Source organism: Anomaloglossus baeobatrachus, chromosome 2, assembly GCF_048569485.1.
Source record: "Anomaloglossus baeobatrachus isolate aAnoBae1 chromosome 2, aAnoBae1.hap1, whole genome shotgun sequence".
NCBI classification, from domain to species: Eukaryota; Metazoa; Chordata; class Amphibia; order Anura; family Aromobatidae; genus Anomaloglossus; species Anomaloglossus baeobatrachus.
In genome coordinates, this window is record NC_134354.1 from 484,040,279 (window position 1) to 484,064,919 (window position 24,641).

The window sequence follows — 24,641 nt, forward strand, 5'->3', positions numbered from 1 at the left end:
AAGTCATGGATCATCCTCAGCTTAGGTCACTGATCTTTCTCTCAACTCAGGTCACGGTTCTTCTTCTCAACTCAGGCCTTTTCTGAGATCTGACCACTCTATAACCCTTTTGTAGTGATGGGGCTGTAAGCCCACTTCACTGCCACACAGCTTTTTTATAACCAGGAGTCTTGCACCACCTCCTCTTCTCTTGGCCTGGCCAGGCATTTTATATTTTGCAGCTGCAACACAACTGTCACCAAGGCATTTTAAACCCTTCTCTCCAGGAAACACACAATCAACTCTTTTAGTTCCTGTTCCTGATATTCTCAGCAATTGTTCTTGCTTTGCCATTTTCGACCAGCAGATGGCGACTTTTACTTGCAAATGTTTCTGCATCCCCTTACAATTATACAGGGATATTTACAAAAGTGAAAGTCTAATGCCACCATAAAAGTACCATTATCCTTAGAAAAATCTGTTGCTTTTCGCAGTCCACCAGGTATATATCATTTGGAGACAAATTAGGCATCTCACAAAAATAACAAAGTAATGTCACCTGTTCATTTGTCACTGAATATGGAACAGGCGTATAAATATTATATATAACTTAAAAAAATACTATCAAGCTAACTTAAAAAGGACATATCACTTACTCAATAAATGTAGTTAAATATCTTTAAAAAAACAAACAAAAACAAACTCTGAGCTCCCCTAATTCTGACTCTCTTTTCCTTTTTGCCTTGTGTGGTTCCATTGCAGAGATACTCATACATGCTTCTTTACTCTGTGCAATTTCTGCTTTGTAGTCTAACTGGGTGTTTCTTCACAGTCTTCTCTTGGGGTGTACCTATTCACACCTCCCTCCAAGATGTTGCCATATAGTATATGTATATAGAGTTCAGTAACATCTGAGACTGATAGACTGCAAAATCAGCTGAGCTTTGAATGACATTATCTGGGAGAGAGTGAAAACTCATGCCTTCAGAATAGACTGAAGAAACACTCAGTTGGATTGCTAAGCAGAAATTTCACATACTACGCTCCAGAAGCAACAAATGTGAACAGCTCTGTAAGGAACTAATGCAGAACAAAATCGAAAAGAGAGGCTGAATCAGAGGAGATCAGGGATTTTACCATGTATTTAACTCAATTTTTTTAGCACGTGACAGGTCCTCTTCAAGTTTTTATTCTTATATAGTATATCATGTCTACCAAATAAACTATTTTCTTCAATCAATTCTGGTAAGAAATAAATCATATATCAAAGCATGGGATTCTTGCACCATCATTGTGTGATTCCTGTCTGGGTATACAAGTGGTTTCTCCTTCAATACTTTATACTGGCGGAGAGGGCCTATACTGTATCTCTCTTGTAGGAGCAAAGTTACCCCGCCTTGTCTCTCTTATTTGGTTCTCCATAGTGAATGATATTATGTTCATAGATGATCTTATCTCTTCTATATAGAACACTATCGATGCATGTGTCTTCACCACATCATGACTTTTTATGAAAGTGAAGAATACAGGAGCCTCCTCAAAGCTCCTCTTTTTTCTAAATAGAGGCTCATTTATTCCTCTTTCTCTTTCGAATAGTTTTCATTTATATAGAGCCAACATATTCCACAGCGCTTTACAATTCAGAGGGGACATGTGTAGAGAATATGAGACATTATAGAGTAACACAATTCAACAAATACCAAGAGGAATGAGGGCCCGGCTCGCAGGCTTACAATCTATTAGGACATAGGGGAGACACAAAGGTAAATGGTAAAAAAGTGCTTGAATCGTATGGTCCATCCATCTATCAATATAATAAATCGGAAATTCAAATAATGCTGCATGAACCGGTAACCAGTCAGTGTGTGTACAAGCGCATGTACAGAGGGCTATTAAGTGCATGGAGGGTGTATAAACAGATAGTAAAAAGGACAAGATTTGGAAGACAATTTCGAAAAAGGGAATAGTTAGATAAGTGAGGTGATAGGCCAGTCTAAAGAAATTAATTTTTAGTGCACGCTTAAAACTGTGGGTATTGGTAATTAATTGAATTGTTCTTTGTAGTGTGCTCCAGAGAAGTGGCACAGCTCAGAAGAAGTCTTGGAGACATGAGTGGGAGGTTCGGATTATAGAGGATGTCAGTCTTATGTCATTAGCTGAACAGAGGGCACAGGTAGGGTGATAGAGAAGATGTACGTAGGTGCAGAACTGTGAAGAGCTTTGTGGATGAGAGTAATAAGTTTATATTGTACCCTGGAGCGGACGGGCAACCAGTGCAATGACTGGCACAAGGTAGAACCATCGGTATAACGGTAGAGAGGACCACCTAGTGTTACCCAAGAGTCATCTCCTCCCTCAAACAAAATCTATTCAATACTTTCTATGTATAGAAATTTATAGAAAAAAGATATTTTTGTATTGATACCTCATGTAATATGTAGCACTGCATAAATAATATAGCTGGCATATCATGAATCTATTAATGCTAAACATATAAAACAAAACTATAGAATCTTTGTTATAACTGACGTACAGATAAGCCATGAATGGCCCCCATAGTCACAGATAAGGTAACGCAGAGAGAGTGGGTTGATAAGTGCCCTCTTTTATGTTGTACGGTAGCTTGACAGTTATAGCATTTCCAGACATGCCCACCTGAGTCCTAGTAATAATCACATCTGCCATAACTCCTACACAGGTGAACAAAGACTCATTTGACAGTGTGAGTAATTGATATAAAATAATTTATGGTAGGATATGGAAATTGCACATCCGTACATCTGTTCACATAATGAGTTTCATTCATTTTTTTATGGTAAACCTATTCCACACACTCCATTAATCCTTGCAATTACTCAATGCTATTCAGTGGGTTAACAGTTTTTAACTGTAGTAGCTGTGACTGTTGATCAGTGACCAATAATGTGCTGAAAAATTGCAGAGACATAAAATGCATTGTCTACTGAAGTTGTTGGCAATGTCAATGTGTGGCTCTGATGTTGTTCACAGCTTCATTTTCTTTGTTATATAAAAACTTATGTTGAGTGATAAAGCAACACATGATTTATGTAACAGATGTATGATCATGTAATGCATTTATCATCATGATTAGTGATGGGCGGACTAACAGATAATTGGGACTGGTGGACCTAACCGGATTAAAAAAAATCCAGTTCCGGCCCAGAATTGATCCCGGTTATCTGACTAGGCACCAGTTACCATATAAGTCTATGGGCACCAAAATCCAGCTATTAAAAATCGTGATAGAAGGGATAAGGAGTAGGAGCAAGCGGGCTGTACTTACCAAGGCTCCGGCAGTTACAGCTTCCTGACACTCATTTACTTCCGTTGCCGCTCATTTATCTTCATGCATATGCACTGTTTTCCCCGCCCAGCAACATCTGTGATTGGTTGCATTCAGACGCACCTCCACCCTGAGGGTCAACGTGTCAGCTGACTGCTTCCAATCACATATGCTACGTGTGTCTATCGTGGTATAAACATAAATAAATAAAATATTTGTCATAGGGTCCCCCCATATTGTGATACCCAGCACAGATAAAGCCTATGGCTACAGGCTGCAGCCTCCAACCGTGCGCTTATCTTGGCTGTGTATCAAAATAAGAGGAACCGCATGCGGCTTTTTCTTTTTCTTTTTTTTAAATTATTTAAATAAATAATTTTAAAAACCTGTGAGCAGTCTCCCCCCCAATTTTGACGCCCAGCCATGATAAAGCCCAACAGCTGGGGGCTGGTAATTTCAGGCCGAGGAAACACATGGTTATTGGGCTCCCCCTAGCCTAAAAATCGCTGCCTGCAGCTGCCCAAGAATACTGCATCCATTGGATGCGACAGTCCCGAAACTTTACCTTGCTCTTCCCAATTGCCCTAGTGCAGTGGCAATCAGAGTAATAAGGGGTTAATCACAGCTCAGAGCTGCCAGTAAGCCCTAGATTAGTAATGGGGAGGGTCTACCACCATTACTAATCTGTAAGTAAAAGTAAATAAACACAAACACCAAAAAAATCCTTTATTTGAAATAAAATATCAAAAACCACCCTCTTTCACCACTTTATTAACCCCCCAAAAAACCCTGAAGGTCCAACGTAATCCACACGAGGTCCCAAAACGAATCCAGCTCTGCTACATCTGAATTCACAGAGAGTAACATAGAACATGACTGCCCGCTGTGAGCTTCCGGCAGAGACTGAGTGAGCCGCGTGATCAGCGGTGACGTCATTCAGGTAAGTTGCAGGCACAACTTGAGGTTCTCACGGGCCTCCACCTATGTCCACAGTATATTGTTCTGTATGTATATGTAGATTACCTTCATATTGATGCAAAAAAACTTTCATATATATAGGACATTTGCCTTTTAGTCTAAGCTTGTGGATAAAAGTGTGCCAAATTAGTCCCTTAATTTTTTATATAGTATTTCATTACAAACCGAGAAAGACATATATTGTTGGGGATCTAGTGTGTGATATAAGAGCTTTACCTAAGTGGCAAACCCAATATGACCCAATTGTGTAGAGATGGGAGGCATTTTGGGAGAGAAGCTATTAGGTAATTGGTTGAACTCAATGGACTTATGTCTACATTCAACCTTAAAAACCTATGAAACTATCCAGTTAAAAACAAATACAGTTCTGCATTAATATATTTAAGATTTTTTAGATCTTAAATGGATCTTCATGTTTTCCAAATGCTTAGCTTACTTTATTCATAACGTCTCCATAGCTTATGTGGAAAGACTTTAAATAGGAAGAGATATTTTTGTGTTAATTCTATCTTAGCAAAGATACAACACATTTCTTTCACTTAATTTCATTTCACTTAAGCTTGTCCCTTGTTGAAATGAAAAATTCAATTAATAGGATTCAGTAAATGAGCAATGACAATGGCTTCAAATTCGGAGGTCCCTTGTGCATCCTAACATCTGGTGTGTATGCGTTTTATAGAATGTCAGTAGAGCCATTTAATTTACTAGCCTGCTTTATCTGATCATAAAATCTAATATTCCTCCAGATATAATATCCTCCCCGTGCCATCATTCACACACCCATCCCCAGTCCATGGTCTGTCAGCTTTTTGTTAATACACGATTTCCTTTTTTAAAAGCAGACAAAATCGAATTTCTATATTGTTCAATATTATGCGACAGTGATTTCACACTTAATATGACATGCAATATAGCAGCACTGTGGCTCAGTGGGAACTTTACACCACAAATGGTGACTCAGGACATCTGCAAGGAGTTTTTATATTCTCCCCTTGTTTGCTCCAAGCACTCTGGTTTCCTCCCACACCCCAAAGAATGGGGACAGGGATGATGATATCTGCAATGTGCTGTGGAATTAGTGGTGCTATATACAGTCATATGAAAAAGTTTGGGCACCCCTATTAATGTTAACCTTTTTTCTTTATAACAATTTGGGTTTTTGCAACAGCTATTTCAGTTTCATATATCTAATAACTGATGGACTCAGTAATATTTCTGGATTAAATGAGGTTTATTGTACTAACAGAAAATGTGCAATCCGCATTTAAACAAAATTTGACCGGTGCAAAAGTATGGGCACCCTTATCAATTTCTTGATTTGAACACTCCTAACTACTTTTTACTGACTGACTAAAGCACTAAATTGGTTTTGTAACCTCATTGAGCTTTGAACTTCATAGGCAGGTGTATCCAATCATTTGAAAAGGTATTTAAGGTGGCCACTTGAAAGTTGTTCTCCTATTTGAATCTCCTATGAAGAGTGGCATCAAGGGCTCCTCAAAACAACTCTCAAATGATCTGAATACAGAGATTATTCAACATAGTTGTTCAGGGGAAGGATACAAAAAGTTGTCTCAGAGATTTAAACTGTCAGTTTCCACTGTGAGGAACATAGTAAGGAATTGGAAGAACACAGGTACAGTTCTTGTTAAGCCCAGAAGTGGCAGGCCAAGAAAAATATCAGAAAGGCAGAGAAGAAGAATGGTGAGAACAGTCAAGGACAATCCACAGACCACCTCCAAAGACCTGCAGCATCATTTTGCTGCAGATGGTGTCAATGTGCATCGGTCAACAATACAGCACACGTTGCACAAGGAGAAGCTGTATGGGAGAGTGATGCAAAAGAAGCTGTTTCTGCAAGCACACCACAAACAGAGTCACCTGAGGTATGGAAAAACACATTTGGACAAGCCAGTTACATTTTGGAAGAAGGTCCTGTGGACTGATGAAACAAAGATTGAGTTGTTTGGTCATACAAAAAGGAGTTACGATGCATGGAGGCAAAAAAACACGGCATTCCAAGAAAAGCACTTGCTACCCACAGTAAAATTTGGTGGAGGTTCCATCATGCTTTGGGGCTGTGTGGCCAATGCCGGCACCGGGAATCTTGTTAAAGTTGAGGGTCGCATGGATTCAACTCAGTATCAGCAGATTCTTGACAATAATGTGCAAGAATCAGTGACGAAGTTGAAGTTACACAGGGGATGGATATTTTCAGCAAGACAATGATCCAAAACACCGCTCCAAATCTACTTAGGCATTCATGCAGAGGAACAATTACCAATGTTCTGGAATGGCCATCCCAGTCCCCAGACCTGAATATCATTGAACATCTGTGGGATGATTTGAAGCATGCTGTCCATGCTCGGCGACCATCAAACCTAACTGACCTGGAATTATTTTGTAAACAGGAATGGTCAAATATACCTTCATCCAGGATCTAGGAACTCATAAAAAGCTACAGGAAGCGACTAGAGGCTGTGATTTTTCCAAAAGGAGGATCTACAAAATATTAATGTCACTTTTATGTTGAGGTGCCCATACTTTTGCACCGGTCAAATTTTGTTTAAATGCGGATTGCACATTTTCTGTTAGTACAATAAACCTCATTTCAATCCAGAAATATTACTCAGTTCATCATTTATTAGATATATGAAACTGAAATAGCTGTTGCAAAAACCCAAATTGTTATAAAGAAAAAAGGTTAACATTAATAGGGGTGCCCAAACTTTTTCATATGACTGTAAATCTATAAAATAAATAAGAATAGGTAAATGTAAAGTTCTTACAATATACAGTTAGGTCCAGAAATATTTGGACAGTGACACAAGTTTTGTTATTTTAGCTGTGTTACAAAAACATGTTCAGAAATACAATTATATATATAATATGGGCTGAAAGTGCACACTCCCAGCTGCAATATGAGAGTTTTCACATCCAAATCGGAGAAAGGGTTTAGGAATCATAGATCTGTAATGTATAGCCTCCACTTTTTAAAGGGACCAAAAGTAATTGGACAAGGGACTCTAAGGGCTGCAATTAACTCTGAAGGCGTCTCCCTCATTAACCTGTAATCAATGAAGTAGTTAAAAGGTCTGGGGTTGATTACAGGTGTGTGGTTTTGCATTTGGAAGCTGTTGTTGTGACCAGACAACATGCGGTCTAAGGAACTCTCAATTGAAGTGAAGCAGAACATCCTGAGGCTGAAAAAAAAGAAAAAATCCATCAGAGAGATAGCAGACATGCTTGGAGTAGCAAAATCAACAGTCGGGTACATTCTGAGAAAAAAGGGATTGACTGGTGAGCTTGGGAACTCAAAAAGGCCTGGGCGTCCACGGATGACAACAGTGGTGGATGATCGCCGCATACTTTCTTTGGTGAAGAAGAACCCGTTCACAACATCAACTGAAGTCCAGAACACTCTCAGTGAAGTAGGTGTATCTGTCTCTAAGTCAACAGTAAAGAGAAGACTCCATGAAAGTAAATACAAAGGGTTCACATCTAGATGCAAACCATTCATCAATTCCAAAAATAGACAGGCCAGAGTTAAATTTGCTGAAAAACACCTCATGAAGCCAGCTCAGTTCTGGAAAAGTATTCTATGGACAGATGAGACAAAGATCAACCTGTACCAGAATGATGGGAAGAAAAAAGTTTGGAGAAGAAAGGGAACGGCACATGATCCAAGGCACACCACATCCTCTGTAAAACATGGTGGAGGCAACGTGATGGCATGGGCATGCATGGCTTTCAATGGCACTGGGTCACTTGTGTTTATTGATGACATAACAGCAGACAAGAGTAGCCGGATGAATTCTGAAGTGTACCGGGATATACTTTCAGCCCAGATTCAGCCAAATGCCGCAAAGTTGATCGGACGGCGCTTCATAGTACAGATGGACAATGACCCCAAGCATACAGCCAAAGCTACCCAGGAGTTCATGAGTGAAAAAAGTGGAACATTCTGCAATGGCCAAGTCAATCACCAGATCTTAACCCAATTGAGCATGCATTTCACTTGCTCAAATCCAGACTTAAGACGGAAAGACCCACAAACAAGCAAGACCTGAAGGCTGCGGCTGTAAAGGCCTGGCAAAGCATTAAGAAGGAGGAAACCCAGCGTTTGGTGATGTCCATGGGTTTCAGACTTAAGGCAGTGATTGCCTCCAAAGGATTCGCAACAAAATATTGAAAATAAAAATATTTTGTTTGGGTTTGGTTTATTGTCCAATTACTTTTGACCTCCTAAAATGTGGAGTGTTTGTAAAGAAATGTGTACAATTCCTACAATTTCTATCAGATATTTTTGTTCAAACCTTCAAATTAAACGTTACAATCTGCACTTGAATTCTGTTGTAGAGGTTTCATTTCAAATCCAATGTGGTGGCATGCAGAGCCCAACTCGCGAAAATTGTGTCACTGTCCAAATATTTCTGGACCTAACTGTAGTAAAATGATCACAACTTGCCTATTTACCCCTGAGGAGAGGTCACTCAGTTCCATGATGTCACCTGAGGTCAAGTTACCTGTGATCACAGGGGGAGGAACCTCAAGCTGTGACCACAGATAATGAGTGATGTCACTGCTCATTGCTGCGGCTCAGTTTCTGTCTGAAGCTCACATTAAGTGGTCATATTCTATGCCCACGCGCTGTCACTTCAGATGTAGCAGAGCTAGAATTGTCAAGGGACCTTGTGTGGATTACGTCGAACCTGGATGTTTTGGGGTTATTAAATGGGTGAAAGCGGGTTTTTTTGTATTTTATTTAAAATAAAGGATTTTTTGGTGTTTGTGTTTATTTCTTTTCACTTACAGGTTAGTAATGGGGGGATTTTATAGACGCCTTCCATTACTAATCTAGGGCTTAGTGGCAGCTGTGAGATGTCATTAACCGCTTATTACCCCGATTGCCATCGCACCAGGGCAATCGGGATGAGCCAGGTAAAGTTCCGGGATTGTCGTATCTAATGGATGCGACAATCCTAGGTGGCTACAGGCTGCTACTTATAGGCTGGGGGGGCAAAAACCATGGGCCTCCTCAGCCAGAGAATACCAGCCCCCAGCAGGCAGCTTTATCATGTCAGAGTATCAAAATTGCAGGGATTGCAGAACAATTTATTTTATTATTTATTTAAATAATTTTAAATAGCCGTATGCTTTATCATGGCTGGGTATCATAATATGAGGGGACCCCACTCCAATTAATTTATTTATTTTTACACCAATCTAGATGCAGACAGCGTGTGTGATTGAAAGCAGTCAGACACGCTGTCACACAGGGTAGGGGTGCTGTCTGACTGCAATTAATCAGAGATGCGGGGACTGCTGGTGGGCGGGAAAGCCATGCATACTCATAAAGACAATAAGTGGTTCCGGATGTAGAGCGAGCGGCCCCAGAAGCAGTGTACAGCAGCACGGAGACCGGTAAGTATGAAGCGCTTACCTTATTCCTATTTTCTTTCTTTTTTCTTTGAATTTTTTTTTTTATTATCTGGGTGGCTGGAACCAGATCGTTCCCTGAAGTTCCCTGAGAACTCTGAGCCTGGGGTTGGTGCTCAGGTACTTTTCGACCCGCTCGGATCCGGACTTTTTCCGTCCGGATCCGACCATCACTAATTTTTATGTTTTCCCTTGCTTAGCTTACTTCAATCGTAATCTCTCCATGGTTTGTGGAAAGACTTTAACTTGGAAGAGATATTTTATGTTAATTCTGTGCAAATATAAAACCCTGATTTCTTTAACTCTATTATTATTATTATTTATTATTATAGCGCCATTTATTCCATGGCGCTTTACAAGTGAAAGAGAGTATATGCACAACAATCATTAACAGTACAAAACAGACTGGTATAGGAGGAGAGAGGACCCTGCCCGCGAGGGCTCACAGTCTACAGGGAATGGGTGATGGTACAATAGGTGAGGACAGAGCTGGTTGCGCAGTGGTCTACTGGACTGAGGGCTATTGTAGGTTGTAGGCTTGTTGGAAGAGGTGGGTCTTGAGGTTCATCTTGGAGCTTTCCACGGTAGGTGAGAGTCTGATGTGCTGAGGTAGAGCGTTCCAGAGTATGGGCGATGCACGGGAGAAATCTTGTACGCGATTGTGGTAAGAGGAGATAAGAGAGGAGCAGAGAAGGAGATCTTGTGAGGATCTGAGGTTGCATGCAGGTAGGTACCGGGAGACTAGGTCACAGATGTAGGGAGGAGACAGGTTGTGCATGGCTTTGTATGTCATGGTTAATTTTTTGAACTGGAGTCGTTGGGTGATGGGAAGCCAGTGAAGGAATTGGCAGAGTGGCGAGGCTGGGGAGTAGCGAGGGGAGAGGTGGATTAGGTGGGCTGCAGAGTTTAGGATAGATTGGAGGGGTGCAAGAGTGTTGGAAGGGAGGCCAGAGAGCAGGAGGTTGCAGTAGTCAAGGCGGGAGATGATGAGGGCATGCACTAATGTTTTTGCTGATTCTTGGTTAAGGAAAGCACGGATCCAGTAGATATTTTTGAGTTGTAATCGGCATGAGTTGAAGAGGGCTTGGATGTGTGGCTTGAAGGATAGAGCAGAGTCAAGGGTTACTCCAAGGCAACGTGCTTGTGAGACTGGGGAGCGTGAGCAACCATCAAGTTTGATGGAAAGGCTTGTTGGAGGAGATGAGTGAGGAGGGGGAAAGACAATGAACTCTGTTTTGTCCATGTTAGGTTTTAGGAATCGCGCAGAGAAGAAGGATGAAATAGCAGACAGACATTGTGGGATTTTGGTTAGTAGAGAGGTAATGTCAGGTCCAGAGAGGTAGATCTGTGTGTCATCGGCATAGAGATGATACTGGAAGCCATGGGACTCTATGAGCTGTCCCAGGCCGAAGGTGTAGATGGAGAACAGCAGGGGTCCAAGAACTGAGCCTTGGGGGACACCGACAGATAGGGGGCGAGATGAGGAAGTGGTGTGAGAATGGGAGATGCTGAAAGTTCGGTCGGTTAGGTATGAAGAAATCCAAGATAGGGCCAAGTCTGTGATGCCCAGAGATGAGAGAATCTGTAGTAGGAGTGAATGGTCTACTGTGTCGAAGGCAGAGGACAGGTCCAGTAAGAGGAGAATAGACTAGTGTCGCTTGGCTTTGGCGGTTAGTAGATCATTAGTGACTTTAGTTAGGGCAGTTTCAGTGGAATGATGCGGTCGGAATCCAGATTGTAGCTGGTCAAAGAGGGAGCAGGATGAGAGGTATGAGGACAGTTCAAGATGGACATGCTGTTCTAGTAGTTTTGAGGCATAGGGGAGAAGGGATATGGGGTGATAGTTTGACACAGAGGATGGGTCAAGGGAGGGCTTTTTGAAGATGGGTGTAATAGAGGCATGTTTAAAGCATGAAGGGAATGTACCAGTTGTTAGTGATAGGTTGAAGAGATGGGTTACGGCTGGGATGAGGACTGCGGTGATGTTGGGGATGAGGTGGGATGGGAGCGGGTCCAGTGCACAGGTTGTTAGATGTGATCTTGAGAGTAGAGTGGAAAGATTGTTTTCTGTCATGGCAGAGAAGCTGGATTTGGAGGAAGAAGGCTGAGTAGTTGTGAGAAGTGGCTGTGGTGATTGTGGGCCAAAGCTTGCTCTGATGTTGTCAATCTTCTGCTTGAAGAAAGAGGCAAAGTCTTCAGCTGAGAGGAGAGGAGAGGAGAGGGAGGTGGTTCTGGAGGACAGAGGAGAGAATTGAAAGTGTTGAATAGCTGTTTAAGGTTGTGAGAGAGAGAGGATATGAGGGATGAGAAGTAGGTTTGTTTTGCAGCAGTGAGTGTGGACTTGAAAGTGGTCAGGGACTCTTTATATGCAATGAAGTGGTCAGTGGAATGAGACCTTTTCCATCTGCGCTCAGCAATTCTGGAAGCCCGTCTTAGTTCTTTAGTCTGCCTCGTGTGCCAGGGTTGCCTGATGATTGTGCGGGTTTTGGTGTGTGTGAGGGGGGCAGCTGATTCGAGAGCTGCAGAGATTGTAGTGTTGTATAAAGTTGCAGCAGCATCTGCATCATGTAGAAATGCAATGTCTGTGAGAGGGAGAAGGGACTGAGAGAGGGCGTGTAAATCAATGTGTTTGATATTTGTGCGAGGGTGTGAAAGGTTGTGGAGGGGTGGTTGCGTACTTGGCGAAGAGAATGTGAGTAGGTTGTGCTCAGACAGGGGGAGAGGCGAGTTAGAGAGGTTAGATAGAGAACAGAGGCAAGTGAAGATGAGGTCCAGCATGTGGCCATCTTTGTGAGTAGCTGCAGAAGACCATTGGGTGAGGCCGAAGGAAGAAGCGAGTGTTAGATGTTTGGAGACAGATGAGTGGGAAGTGTCAATGGGGATATTGAAATCACCCATATTAATGTCATTTCACTTAAGCTTATCCGTCACTGTAAAGTAAAATATAATTAATAGGATTCAATAAATGAGCAATGACAATGGCTATAAGATGTGCTTGGTTTGAGCAGTCATTTTATGCCAACAGACTCCCTTTAATAAATCAATGTATTACTTGAATAGTAACAACATGTTTGTGGGAATTTCAAGTTATATGAAACGTGTTTTACTATAAGGAGGATGGTGTAAGAAATGAGAAAAGCTGCAACTATAGTATTCTTGAAGTGTGAACATATTGGATTTCATACTGTGTTTGAAATTGGAAACATTTGCTCGTGTAAAGCAAAATGAATGCAGCATGGACATTATGTCTTCTAGGTTTAGTTACACCAGTGATATAAAACATTGTTTTACATAAGAAACACTTGTAACTTCAGTTCCTTGAAAAGGTAAAAAATAATGGGGCTCAAAAGCTTAATAAAAGTGACACCTCTTCAAGTACAAGTTGAAAGATGTAGGACCCTGGAGCATTTCATTTTTGTTTATCAGGGTTAATTCACTATAGAATTAAAAAAAAGTCCTTGAAGCTCCATCTCCCAGGACTTTATTTCGCTCCTTCAGTCTCGCATGGTCTCGTGTTGCTGTCATGTGTTAAGATCAATGACCGTATGGGCTTTGTGTGGTGCTATAAACTGATTGGCTTGTCATGCAAGTCTATTTGCGCAATGATAGTGGGTGACTGACTATAAATGGACTGATTTCCTAAACTTACTCCAATACTTAAATGAGGACGAGCAGTGCCAGAATGTTACTCACCTCAGCATCCATCTTACCACAACGTCTACCACTTGGACACCGTCCTTTGTTCGACTGCAAAGTAAGTACTCTCCTCCTTGGTGCCTGTTGTGTTTTACATTATTTGCATTTTGGCTCATTGTGTCATATTTGTGGCTGGTTATTCTCACTTTTCTGTCTTGCTGCTAATAGTCTATATTGACTTGATAACGGCAGATATATCTCGTATGGTCATGTATAGTTGAGAATTATGCTTAAAAAATAAAAATATGTATGAAATATTTTTTCCAACCAATGCTGCCCATTTTTTTAAGGTTGTAATGCTTTTGCCCCCATGCCAACCTCTCTGCCTAGAGCGACACTTACCAACAGTGTCAGACATTAAAGGACGTATGGTTTCCTAAACACCAGGTTAATTGCAGGTTCTAATAGTTAATTAACAGTTTCTCAAAGACCTTTGTGTATTTCATTGCTAATTTTTTTATGTGGGTGGAAAAGAGGCAGGGCTGCCAGATCCCTCACCTCACCAGCGAGAGAGAATAAAAGGAAAAAATGCCTATGCTCAAACCCCAAAATACTATTGTCTTGGCTGGATAAATGCCTGCACTGCCTGCTACCAAGGATTTGGGTCTTCGCTTTGTAAATAGCTTGTGTAAGTATTTCTGACCCGTAGGTTAGGGAGATTTTTTATTAACACATATTTGACATATATACGTATTATTATTAATATTATTATTATTATTATTATTATTATTATTATTATTATTATTAATAACAATTTTTATAGTGTCATTTATTACAATATATATATGGGTTAATAATTTCGCAAAATCTGATTAAGTGAATATTTATTTGTTACACAGCATTGCTTTATATATAGATATAATTTATGACTGAGATTGGCACATTGATCTGACAAGCCGCACTTCTCTTTATACAGCAAAGGTATGGTAATGTGTCTTCATTCCCTTGATCAGACAATAAATATATTTAGTTCTTAATAATGCTAACAACTCAATGCATATATTTAAACATGACCTTGTATGACTAAAGTAATGAATATTCCAAATTATGCGTGTGATGGTGAAATATTATCCATAATATTTGTATAATGTATGACTGGAACATGAAAACCTTTTATTTCTATAGTTCACGTTTTATGTTCTAGTCACTGATGAAAAAAATTAAGAGGTAAATATTAGGAGGTAACTGTCCCTTTAAGAGTCAAGCCAACGCTTAAAGGGAGAGTAATGCAAAATAATATATTGAATTATACATTTTAATACATAGTTTGTATTAAAATGAAATACTTATTAATGTGTTATAATACAGATATATTTTTGGGGGACTATAATTGAATTATTCATTTTTTATTCTATGGAATAATGCAGATTAATATTCTTTTCCACTTTTTGTGATGTAGATTTAGACTCTAATAAAAAAAAGTCTTGTCTTGCTGTAGGGATTTCCTTGGAGGGGAAAACTGAAAAAAAATCCTTGAAATTTTGCAACTTTTACTTTCAAAGAAAGAGAATAAAACTGCGGTATTTTATGAGATTAGAGATTAACACCTAGGTAATCCTAATGTGATCTCCGACCTGTAACGTCAGTCATTCATTTAGGGAGGGTTATTCCTACAAATTCATCCAGACCATTAATTCTGTGCTATACTTGAGTTTTCAGGTCTCATTCCATGAAGCATTACCTAAGGTAAAAGCCAGTATTCTTCAAAGGATTCTAGATAAATATTCCCACAGACTCTCATCTGCCAAGTCAATTTACCTGCAGTGTATATTCTCTGATCTCTTATTATTCTTGACATTTGTCTTGAACGTTCTGAGAAAGTTAACCCAAGGCACAAAGGAGGGTGCACTTATGCACAGAGCAATGTTTCTTTAACACACACCCTTCTGGGCACAGACTTACACAGTCATAAAGCGGGTTATAGCTGAGATGTAGTGGGTACTAATTGTGCAATATTTTATTATACTTATTAATAAATTAATTAATTATTGCAATAATGTGCTCTTATTTAACTTAGTTTCAGGAGTAGAAATTAATTCGTCAGCAAATCAGTGTCACATAGATTACTGACCAGAGTAGAACTTGTGGATCTTCAAAAGAACACAACCTCTTGTAGCTTGGGGAACACATCTTTGACAGTAATGTTTGTAGCCCATCAAATTTAGATTATACAATTTTCAGCATATTATCTTCAAAATCAAACTTATATAAATATGCACTTCACATTCCTAAATGCATTGTATGAGATTAGAAAAATGGTCTTTTAACAAACAATCCAACTCAGTGGGTTGTGCTTAGTATTGTAACTCAAGCCAATTCAGGTGAATAGACTGAGTTGCACTGGAACAGCATGGTTTTACTAATCTCACAAACCCTTCAGTATTTGATCATTAATATTTGAAACCACTAAGAATTAACAGAGTTTCCCATTAATGATAACAACAGGTTAGTAAAACGCTGACATTGCTATCACACAAGGTAATTAATAAAAGATTCCTCCCTTTCAGAAGATTTTGTCAGACATTGTGATGCTCAACTCTTTCATACATAAATTTCTCCGACAGGACAGAAGTAGAAAGCAGGACTCACCACTGGAAAATCCAATTCCTTTTATACTCCATACACGGTTATGAGACGAAACAAAGGCAAGAACTGTTTTGCGAGTAATCTTGCTTCTTCTGGCCACAATCTATCACAAGATAACCGCCTTCTTAAATATCACTAAAACTGGTGTCACACACAGCGACAACGACAACGACGTTGCTGCTACGTCACCATTTTCTGTGACGTTGCAGCGACGTCCCGTCGCTGTCGCTGTGTGTGACATCCAGCAACGACCTGGCCCCTGCTGTGAGGTCGCCGGTCGTTGCTGAATGTCCAGCTTCATTTTTTGGTCGTCACTCTCCCGCTGTGACACACACATCGCTGTGTGTGACAGCGAGAGAGCGACGAAATGAAGCGAGCAGGGAGCAGGAGCCGGCGTCTGGCAGCTGCGGAAAGCTGTAACCAGCGTAAACATCGGGTAACCAAGGGAAGACCTTTCCCTGGTTACCCGATATTTACCTTCGTTACCAGCCTCCGCCCTTGCTGCCAGCGCCGGCTCCTGCTCTGTGCACATGTGGCTGCAGTACACATCGGGTAATTAACCCGATGTATACTGTAGCAAGGAGAGCAAGGAGCCAGCGCTAAGCAGTGTGCGCGGCTCCCTGCTCTCTGCACTGTGACATGTAGCTGCAGTACACATCGGGTTAATTAACCCGATGTGTACTGTACCTAGGAGAGCAAGGAGCCAGCGCTAAGCGCGGTTTCCTGCTCTCTGCACATGTAGCACAGCGACGTTATGATCGCTGCTGCATCGCTGTGTTTGACAGCTAAGCAGCGATCATAACAGCGACTTACAAAGTCGCTGTTACGTCACAGAAAATGGTGACGTAACAGCGACGTCGTTGTCGCTTAGTGTGAACCCAGCTTAACTCACCTTTATTTACATAATTTATTTAATCTAATCATTAATTACACCATAAAACAAATTAAAACCACTAAAATATTTTTAGTTATAAAAAATAGGTGCGATTATTTAGATTAATTGCTGTTGCCTTTGTTTCTATGTTTCATCTCACGACTATAAATTACATTTGATTTGCCAGCGGTGAGTGCGGCTTTCTACTACTGTCTTGTTGGAAAACATTAATGATAACAGTTAAAATAGTTGTTCAGTACTTTTATATTAATGGCCTATCTTCAGGATAGGTCATTAATATCAGATCAGACAGAGGTTCGACACCCCCGTTGATAAGCTGTTCCCTGAGAGGATGTGTAGTAAACAGCAATGGCCACTATATTATTGACAGAGCTGGGCTGTGCAGCTCCACAATTGATCACATCTGTCCACTGCTGACACCAGGAACAGAAGGGGTGCTGGGTGTCACAGCCCCACCAGTTTGATATTGATGACTTATCCTTAGGATAGGCCAACAATATAAAAGTACTGGACAACCCCTTTAATACACTGTGTGACTTTGGGTGGTCACCAAGGTACTGTGTGACTTTGGATGGTCATCAAGCTACTGTGTGACTTAGTGTGGTCACCAAGTTATTGTGTGAATGTAGGCTACAAAGACATTAATGGAAGAACCAACCCGATTTGGCTGCATTTTGTAATACCTTATTCTCAAATCTAAGCCCACTTACCCACATATCTATAAAGCTGATATTACTGTTTGGTAATGAATGTGATGACTACTGGTGGTGATGGTAGGAGACAAGAGGCTAAGCAGGGGTCAAGTCTTGTAAATAGCTCAGGTCCATTAACAAATTCCTGCTAATGATGTCTTCTCCTCCTGCATCACATAGCTAAAACTTATACTCCGCATCATAAATAAGGTTCTGCAGAACCAACTGGTAAGGAGTATGTATGGCAAAATACTTTATTTTTATGTTACATTTTTTATTTTACATGGTACAATGAAATAATGGGTTAATAAACTACATGTAGGACTATTTTATAGCATTGTATGCAGTCAGAAAGCATACAGGCAGATCACATAAGTACTCTGTCAGTGAGGGTGTGATAAAAAGTAGATTGATTACAATGCATTTTTATTTAAAATGCGGTTGTCTTATCAGTGCATATAATGCCTGCAGACACAGTGAGCAGGCGTTCTCCGTGGCTAGACGCGTGGGCAGAACTTACCCCTCCAGTATTAATGATATGCACCTGGAATTAACCTTATACCCTGAGGATGTTCTTTTTTTCACCACAACTTCCTTCTGTAGTCGTTTAGTCTTCATCCAAAAGCTTACTATCGGTATAGATTATCATGGTGGAGCTCCATAGGAACAACTGGCATTGACCTAGGACCTTTCATAAATCAGTTATTGCGGTATAAGCCTAATATGATTGGCTTATATTCTGTAATTATAGTCATGCACAAGCACATTAGTGTCCAAACAATATGCTTTATTACTACAGAATAGTGTTAGGACGTGCTGAGGGGTGAATATAGGCAGTTGGTCGTCTTACACAACACTGTAGCACAAATGCATTTTCTTTGTCTGTTTCTATTGCCTGGTTAAACAAATATCTATTAATTACACACCTTTGGCACCACCTCAATGTAATCAACCTAAGGTGGGTACAGACATTAGCCTGATTAAACATACTTCTGTGAAATAAGTGCACAATTTACATTATTAAGGAAAAGACTCCATTTCACTTAAAGCAAAAAAAAAAATCTAAGTAAAAAACTTTGATAGGAAGTTTGGATTTGGCACCTATTGCTCTGTGTCGATCCAAGAGTAATTTCTTTTCAACAAGTTGGCTTACGGAGCGGCTTAATGTTACCTTCAAAGCCTGTCATAACTAGTTTTATAGCTCAAAGCATGGTAGAAGGAAAAGTATATGTATTAAGAGATAATCTCTGATCATCCTAGTAAACTGTCAGTTAAAGTAAAACTATAGTCAAAGTGGAAGAAGATCCCACATGAAAGGGAGCTCCGAAGAACAATGTAATATGGAAATGTTCGGCTCTACCGCCAATATTAGATCCATTACAGCCAATTGGCAAATAAGAATTTGAAAATGTTATTTTACATAAAATATGATTTATAAATCTTATTAATGAGTAATAAAAGTATTTTTTTTTATATAGGTGTCACATACCGCATCAGTAATATGAGCAAACAAGGTGACAGAAAATTGATCCATATATTCCCATTTTTAATGGTATGTATACAATGTTTTTATAGCATTAAGTCATTATTAATATTTTGGAGGCAATTGCATATGTATACGTATGTTGCCACACTGAAACTTCCCATCCACATAAAATAATTGTTCATTTGGGTCACAGGTATATTTCCATACCATCTCTTATAAATTTGTTCTACCAGCTTTAGCAAGAGGTAGAGTTGCTGTCACATACCTCCCATTGGAAAACCATAATGAACCATTTTAAAATCCAATATGTTGCATCCTTATTTCCTTTGACATCTGAAGTCAGGGGTCCATCAGACGCCCCTTATTCACATAAGACTGTCGGCTAATACATAAAGGGTATGAGCACTTTAAAGTTTTTTTTCTTAACATGCCTTTTCAGGAGTGCCTTACTGGTTCGTAAGTGGGTGGGTTCTCCTGCTTGATTGACAGGACCCTATGATTATGGCTGTATAGAAAAAGTAATAGGCTGGATCACACAACACAACATTGGCTGTAACCCCAAACATCAATCTGCAAACTGTGGGTATTCTGTAGGTTTGTGTTCTGGCAACTATTTCTTTCTACTGGTGACCTCAACAGAAAGTTATATAATTGTTTGCATGTTCATAATACAAACGTCTTATGAGATCCGATATCACCTATGTAGGTGACAGGAAGTGTAAGACAGCAGTAAACAGTTGTAGTATGCAGTATAAAAACAAAAAGAAAATATGAAGGAATAAAAATATTTAATAGGTCATCAATGTCAGATCAGTTAATAGGATAGGTCATCAAGATGAAATCAGTGGGGGCCTAAAATCTAGATTCCATGGATCAAACATTACCAGCTTCCGCAGCCACCGGTTCTATACAGTGTATGGAGATTGGAGGCTCTGTACTTTGTGTAGTGGCCACTTATAGGTACTGCAGTTAAACTTCCTTTGACTTCAAAGGGAACTGATTTAATCAATATAATTGTCCTAGACAACCTCTTAATTTAATTGCCTTCTACTAAAGACTTGGAGACACCATGCATTGGCATTACTTATCTTTCTCTCTAAACATTTTGGGAACTGACCCAATTCTAGTTCAGAATTTTAGAATATTGAACATTAATAAATTACATAATCGTGTAAAATAATGTAATCATCTCTGGATTAAGAGGATTTAACCTTCTTTTGAAAAGTGGTCCTACACTATTAATAGCTGTTATATCAACAGCTATTTTTCCCAACCCTCACATGCACATATGCGCGCTTCATTGAGCTATCTGTTCATATATTTTCATTGGGGACAAGGTAGTAAACTGTTTCCGAATGAATCTGGTGATAATTTCTCCACAATAACATGAAATGTAATCTTCTTTCCTCCATCATCATCTCTTGAGGAAGAGACAAGAGATGACCACTACACAAAAAAGTCAACAGTTCTACAGAAATTGGTGGGTTTGGTTAATATGGTTTCCCAGAAAGGTTTGATATCAGAGATTAAATAAACAAAATTGTTTAAAAGAACTGAGAGTCCTCAGTGGCCGCTACCTTTTTATGTGGTATCAACCACTGAGGACACTCAGTTCTTTTAAATATTTTTTTTATCTCTACTGGCTAACACGGTACAAAGATATATATTTACCTGTATCAGAAATTAAATACTAATTTGAGAACACATAATCGTCAGTGGTAGATTGTAGAAAATACTCCATCTTAATATATGGTCTTATTGTTTCCTCTTACTACTGCAGGTGTCTTTTGTGTATTCAGCTCTTGCTGAATACTCGAATTGTGGTGAAAATGAATATTATAACCTGACAACAGGTTTGTGCCATAGCTGTCCAATGTGTGAACCAGGAGAAGAGCCAAATTATGTAAGTACCCTGTCTAGTCAGCACAATGCCTTTCTGTTACAATGTCAATAAACACATTTATAATATTTAAGGGGTAAAGGCCCTGTCACACATAGAAATAAATCTGCAGCAGATCTGTGGTTGCAGTGAAATTGTGGACAATCAGTGCCAGGTTGGCTGTGTATAAATGGAACAATATGTCCATGATTTCATTGCAACCACAGATCTGCCAAAGATTTATCTTTGTGTATGATGGGGCCTTAAGGTTTGCTTATTTTAAAAATGGTGATATGTCAATTTCATGGAACCATGGTTAATTTATTTATTGGTGGATTTCCCTACCAAGCAACACCCTCACTGATCCGGTTGGGCCCAACATTATACATCTGCTGGTCTTTACAAGAGACTGATATTTCTGAGCTGTTGACTGTCCTTCGTTGTTTTTATAGATGTTCCTGTTGCCAGATGTATAAAGATTACTGAATGTAAAAGTTACATAGGAAGATATAATGAATTGCAGACATTTTCTCATAGATTTAGCGAACCAGTCGTACTTCCCCAATGCACACACATTTGTTGACAGCTCTTTCTCTATGAGTACCCCTGCAGAGTGAATAGTCAACCTCCTTGAAGGGAGAAACACGACTCATTGGCTCTTTATAGGAGTTATGGCTGGACATGAACAGCATTTTGGATAAAAATACTGAATCAAAGGAAACCTATATTTCTATTGTCTTCTTTCCTATACTACCTGCAGGGTCACATAGAAGACTAGTTTAAAATAGTAAATGAGTCTCTAAAATTAAATATTGGTTTGCTTCAGTTTTCCTAGTATATAATTATTCTTTGCCATTTAGTCCTGTGGATATGGAACTAAAGATGAAGACTATTGTTGTACTCCCTGTCCACCCGACAAGTATTCAAAAGGAGGCTACCAAATATGCAGGCGGCACAAGGATTGCGAGATATTCTTCCGAGCCACAGTTTTAAATCCAGGAGACTCTAAGAATGATGCTGAGTGTGGACCCTGCCTTCCAGGGTAAGAGTATCTAACATGAACATATAGAATACATTTTAACAATGTCCTAAAGTTTCCTAAAATAGGATAAATCTACAAAACAGGTTATATTTAGAGATGAGTAGAGATGAGCGAACCCAAGGTTCAGTGTTCAGTGTTCGGGAATGCTCGGTCCTCAGTCCCGTGTGAGCCGCTTGCAGTATTTGAACGGCTCGCACTGGGGGTAACACCAGTATGATTACATGGAATGTGCAGCCCCCCAAAAAATGGAAAAACCCTGCCCACCTGCCCTTGGAAGGGATCTTTTTATGGCTTATGGCTGGCTGCATGTGGGTGGAAATCTGAACTGCCCAATTAGTGACTTTCATTGGGCTTCAGGTCAAGTCCAGGTCCAAAACCAAACTTTATCCAAAGTCCGCTTGAAGCCACCAGACCGAACTTACACGGGTCCGCTCATCTCTAAAGAAAAAATGGTCTGCATTCTGTCAAGAAACAGTGCCATGCATTTGTCAATGTGTATATGGCAAAACTGCAACACAACAGACTCAACACATAGACTAGCGTGGTGCTATGTCATTGAAAAAAAACAGAATTTATTTCATGACAGCTATGTTTTAGAACACTGTGTTTTGAAAGCATAGTTGTGAAAGCCATAAAAACACAATCACATTGGTATATGCAGGAGGAAGCATGCTTCCCTTTTTCCAGTTAATTTGGCTGAACTGTTATACGTACTTGTCACTACATTCAATGGGGTACTTGCAGACATAGACATGTTAATATAAAAATCAATTTTCGAGATATATTTATAGTCAGGATTTTTTTATATTATTGATCTTTGTATTCTTCATTGGATTTTGTAATGAACACTAGATTGGCTCTCTATAATCGACATTAATGGCCTATGCTAAAGATCAGTCATCAACATTTGATTGATCCAAGACCCCACTGAGGAGCACTATGGAGCAGTCTTTATTGTTACAACATCTCAGTGGTCCATCTGTTCCCGTGGCTATGCCTGACTCTGCAGTTCAGCATCATATAGTCTCATTCAACTGAGAGACCATTTAATGTTTGGAACCATGCAATGGAAGTTTTCAATATAATCAGACATATATTATGAATGTAATCTTTCTTATTAAATATTTTAAACATGTTAAAATTTTGATCCTCAAACCAGATTCTACTTGTTAGAGAGCCGCCCTAAAAGTGTTCATGAAATGGTTTGTCAGCCTTGCACCGCAGCACCTCCGAATGTCAAGGAATGTAAGTAAGCCAATATTCTTTTTTAAATTATTCTATTATTAGTAGTTCTGGAGTAAAAGTAATACTGTATTTCCAAAAAACAAATATTGAAAGTAATTAATATTCCAAGGGTGTCTTTGAAAAATTCAATGAACACATAGGATCCACCATTCCATTCTAGAGCCATCTCTTCTCTACCCCAATATGGCAGCAATACACCATTTTAGAGCCAATTCTTCTCTACTCCAACATGGCAGCAATAGACCATTCTAGAGCCACTCCTTCTCTACCCCAACATGACAGCAACATACAATTCTAGAGCCACCTCTTCTCTACCCCAACATGGCAGCAATACACCATTCAAGAGCCACCTCTTCTCTACCCTAACATGAAAGCAAGACATCATTCTAAAGCCACCTGTTGTCTACCATAACATGACTAACATGGCAGCAATGCACCATTTTGGAGCAACCTCTTCTTTACCCCAACGGGGCAGCAATACACCATTCTAGAGCCGACGCTTCTGGACCCTCAAATGGCAGTATTACACGATTCTAGAGCCATCTCTTCTCTACCCAAACATGGTTAACATGACAGCAATTCAGCATTCTAGAACCACTTCTTCTCTACCCCAAATGGCAACAATACACCGTCCAAGACCCAGATCTTCTCTACCCTAAAATGGCAACAATAATTCTCCAACTACCCAATGCTCAATGGGCATCAAAAGTCGGTGACAAAGAACTAGAGGGTTGCTCTAACTTTTAGATTACATAATTAGAATGTGTATTGTAAGCACTGACAAAAAAAAATTAGATTTTAATTATGAGCCTTAAAAGCTCCATATTAGATGGTGCCACATACAGTGATAGAAAGAGAGTGCTGGCGACCACATATGGGCTCAGAAGATTGATAACTTGTCAAAAACTGAATACAAGATATACTATATAGTTCTTATACAATAGCTTTTAGTAGATTGATCAAATATATATGAATATTTTATGTTACTGGTTATATGAAATATAATATAGCCAAGTTCAAACATGATTCATTGGATTTCTCTTATATCTAAAGCAGATAAGATTACAGATTACAATGCACTGACCACAAGATAAGAGGTTCAGAGTAATCTGATATATGTGCTGGTTACTTTTTATTATTAGGTTTTTTAAATATTAATTTTAATACATATGTTAATGCAAATATATTGTCCTATAATCATACATGTCAACGTGGTCATTATAGGATTGATCCTTTATTAGATATATGTTTAATTTCTTTCTGCATTGCATTTAGTTCATAGGAATGTTTTTATACATGATATCACAAAATACATGACATGCACAAATTGACAGCTAATAGAAAATGAGTATCTCTACACAATGTGTATCCTGTTTCTTTAGGGAAATGGGAATAAGCAGTTGCCACAAGGGTCAGGTGA

The 24,641-nt window shown here is 39.5% G+C and overlaps 1 protein-coding gene across 5 annotated transcripts in view; it reads left to right on the forward strand.

The window, feature by feature from the left end:
• EDAR (ectodysplasin A receptor) overlaps positions 1-24,641 on the forward strand; it is a 206,615-nt gene that overhangs the window by 105,651 nt on the left and 76,323 nt on the right. For 2 of the 5 annotated variants that reach the window (XM_075336431.1, XM_075336435.1), the window contains exons 1-5: positions 13,947-14,024; positions 19,048-19,121; positions 20,836-20,958; positions 21,795-21,976; positions 23,136-23,221. In XM_075336431.1, the coding sequence (XP_075192546.1) occupies positions 13,970-14,024; positions 19,048-19,121; positions 20,836-20,958; positions 21,795-21,976; positions 23,136-23,221 (520 nt within the window). In that variant the 5' untranslated portion in view covers positions 13,947-13,969. Of the gene's footprint in view, positions 1-13,341; positions 13,455-13,946; positions 14,025-14,251; positions 14,318-19,047; positions 19,122-20,835; positions 20,959-21,794; positions 21,977-23,135; positions 23,222-24,641 lie in introns of those variants that run through there. The other 3 variants (XM_075336432.1, XM_075336434.1, XM_075336433.1) reach the window with 3 other exon arrangements.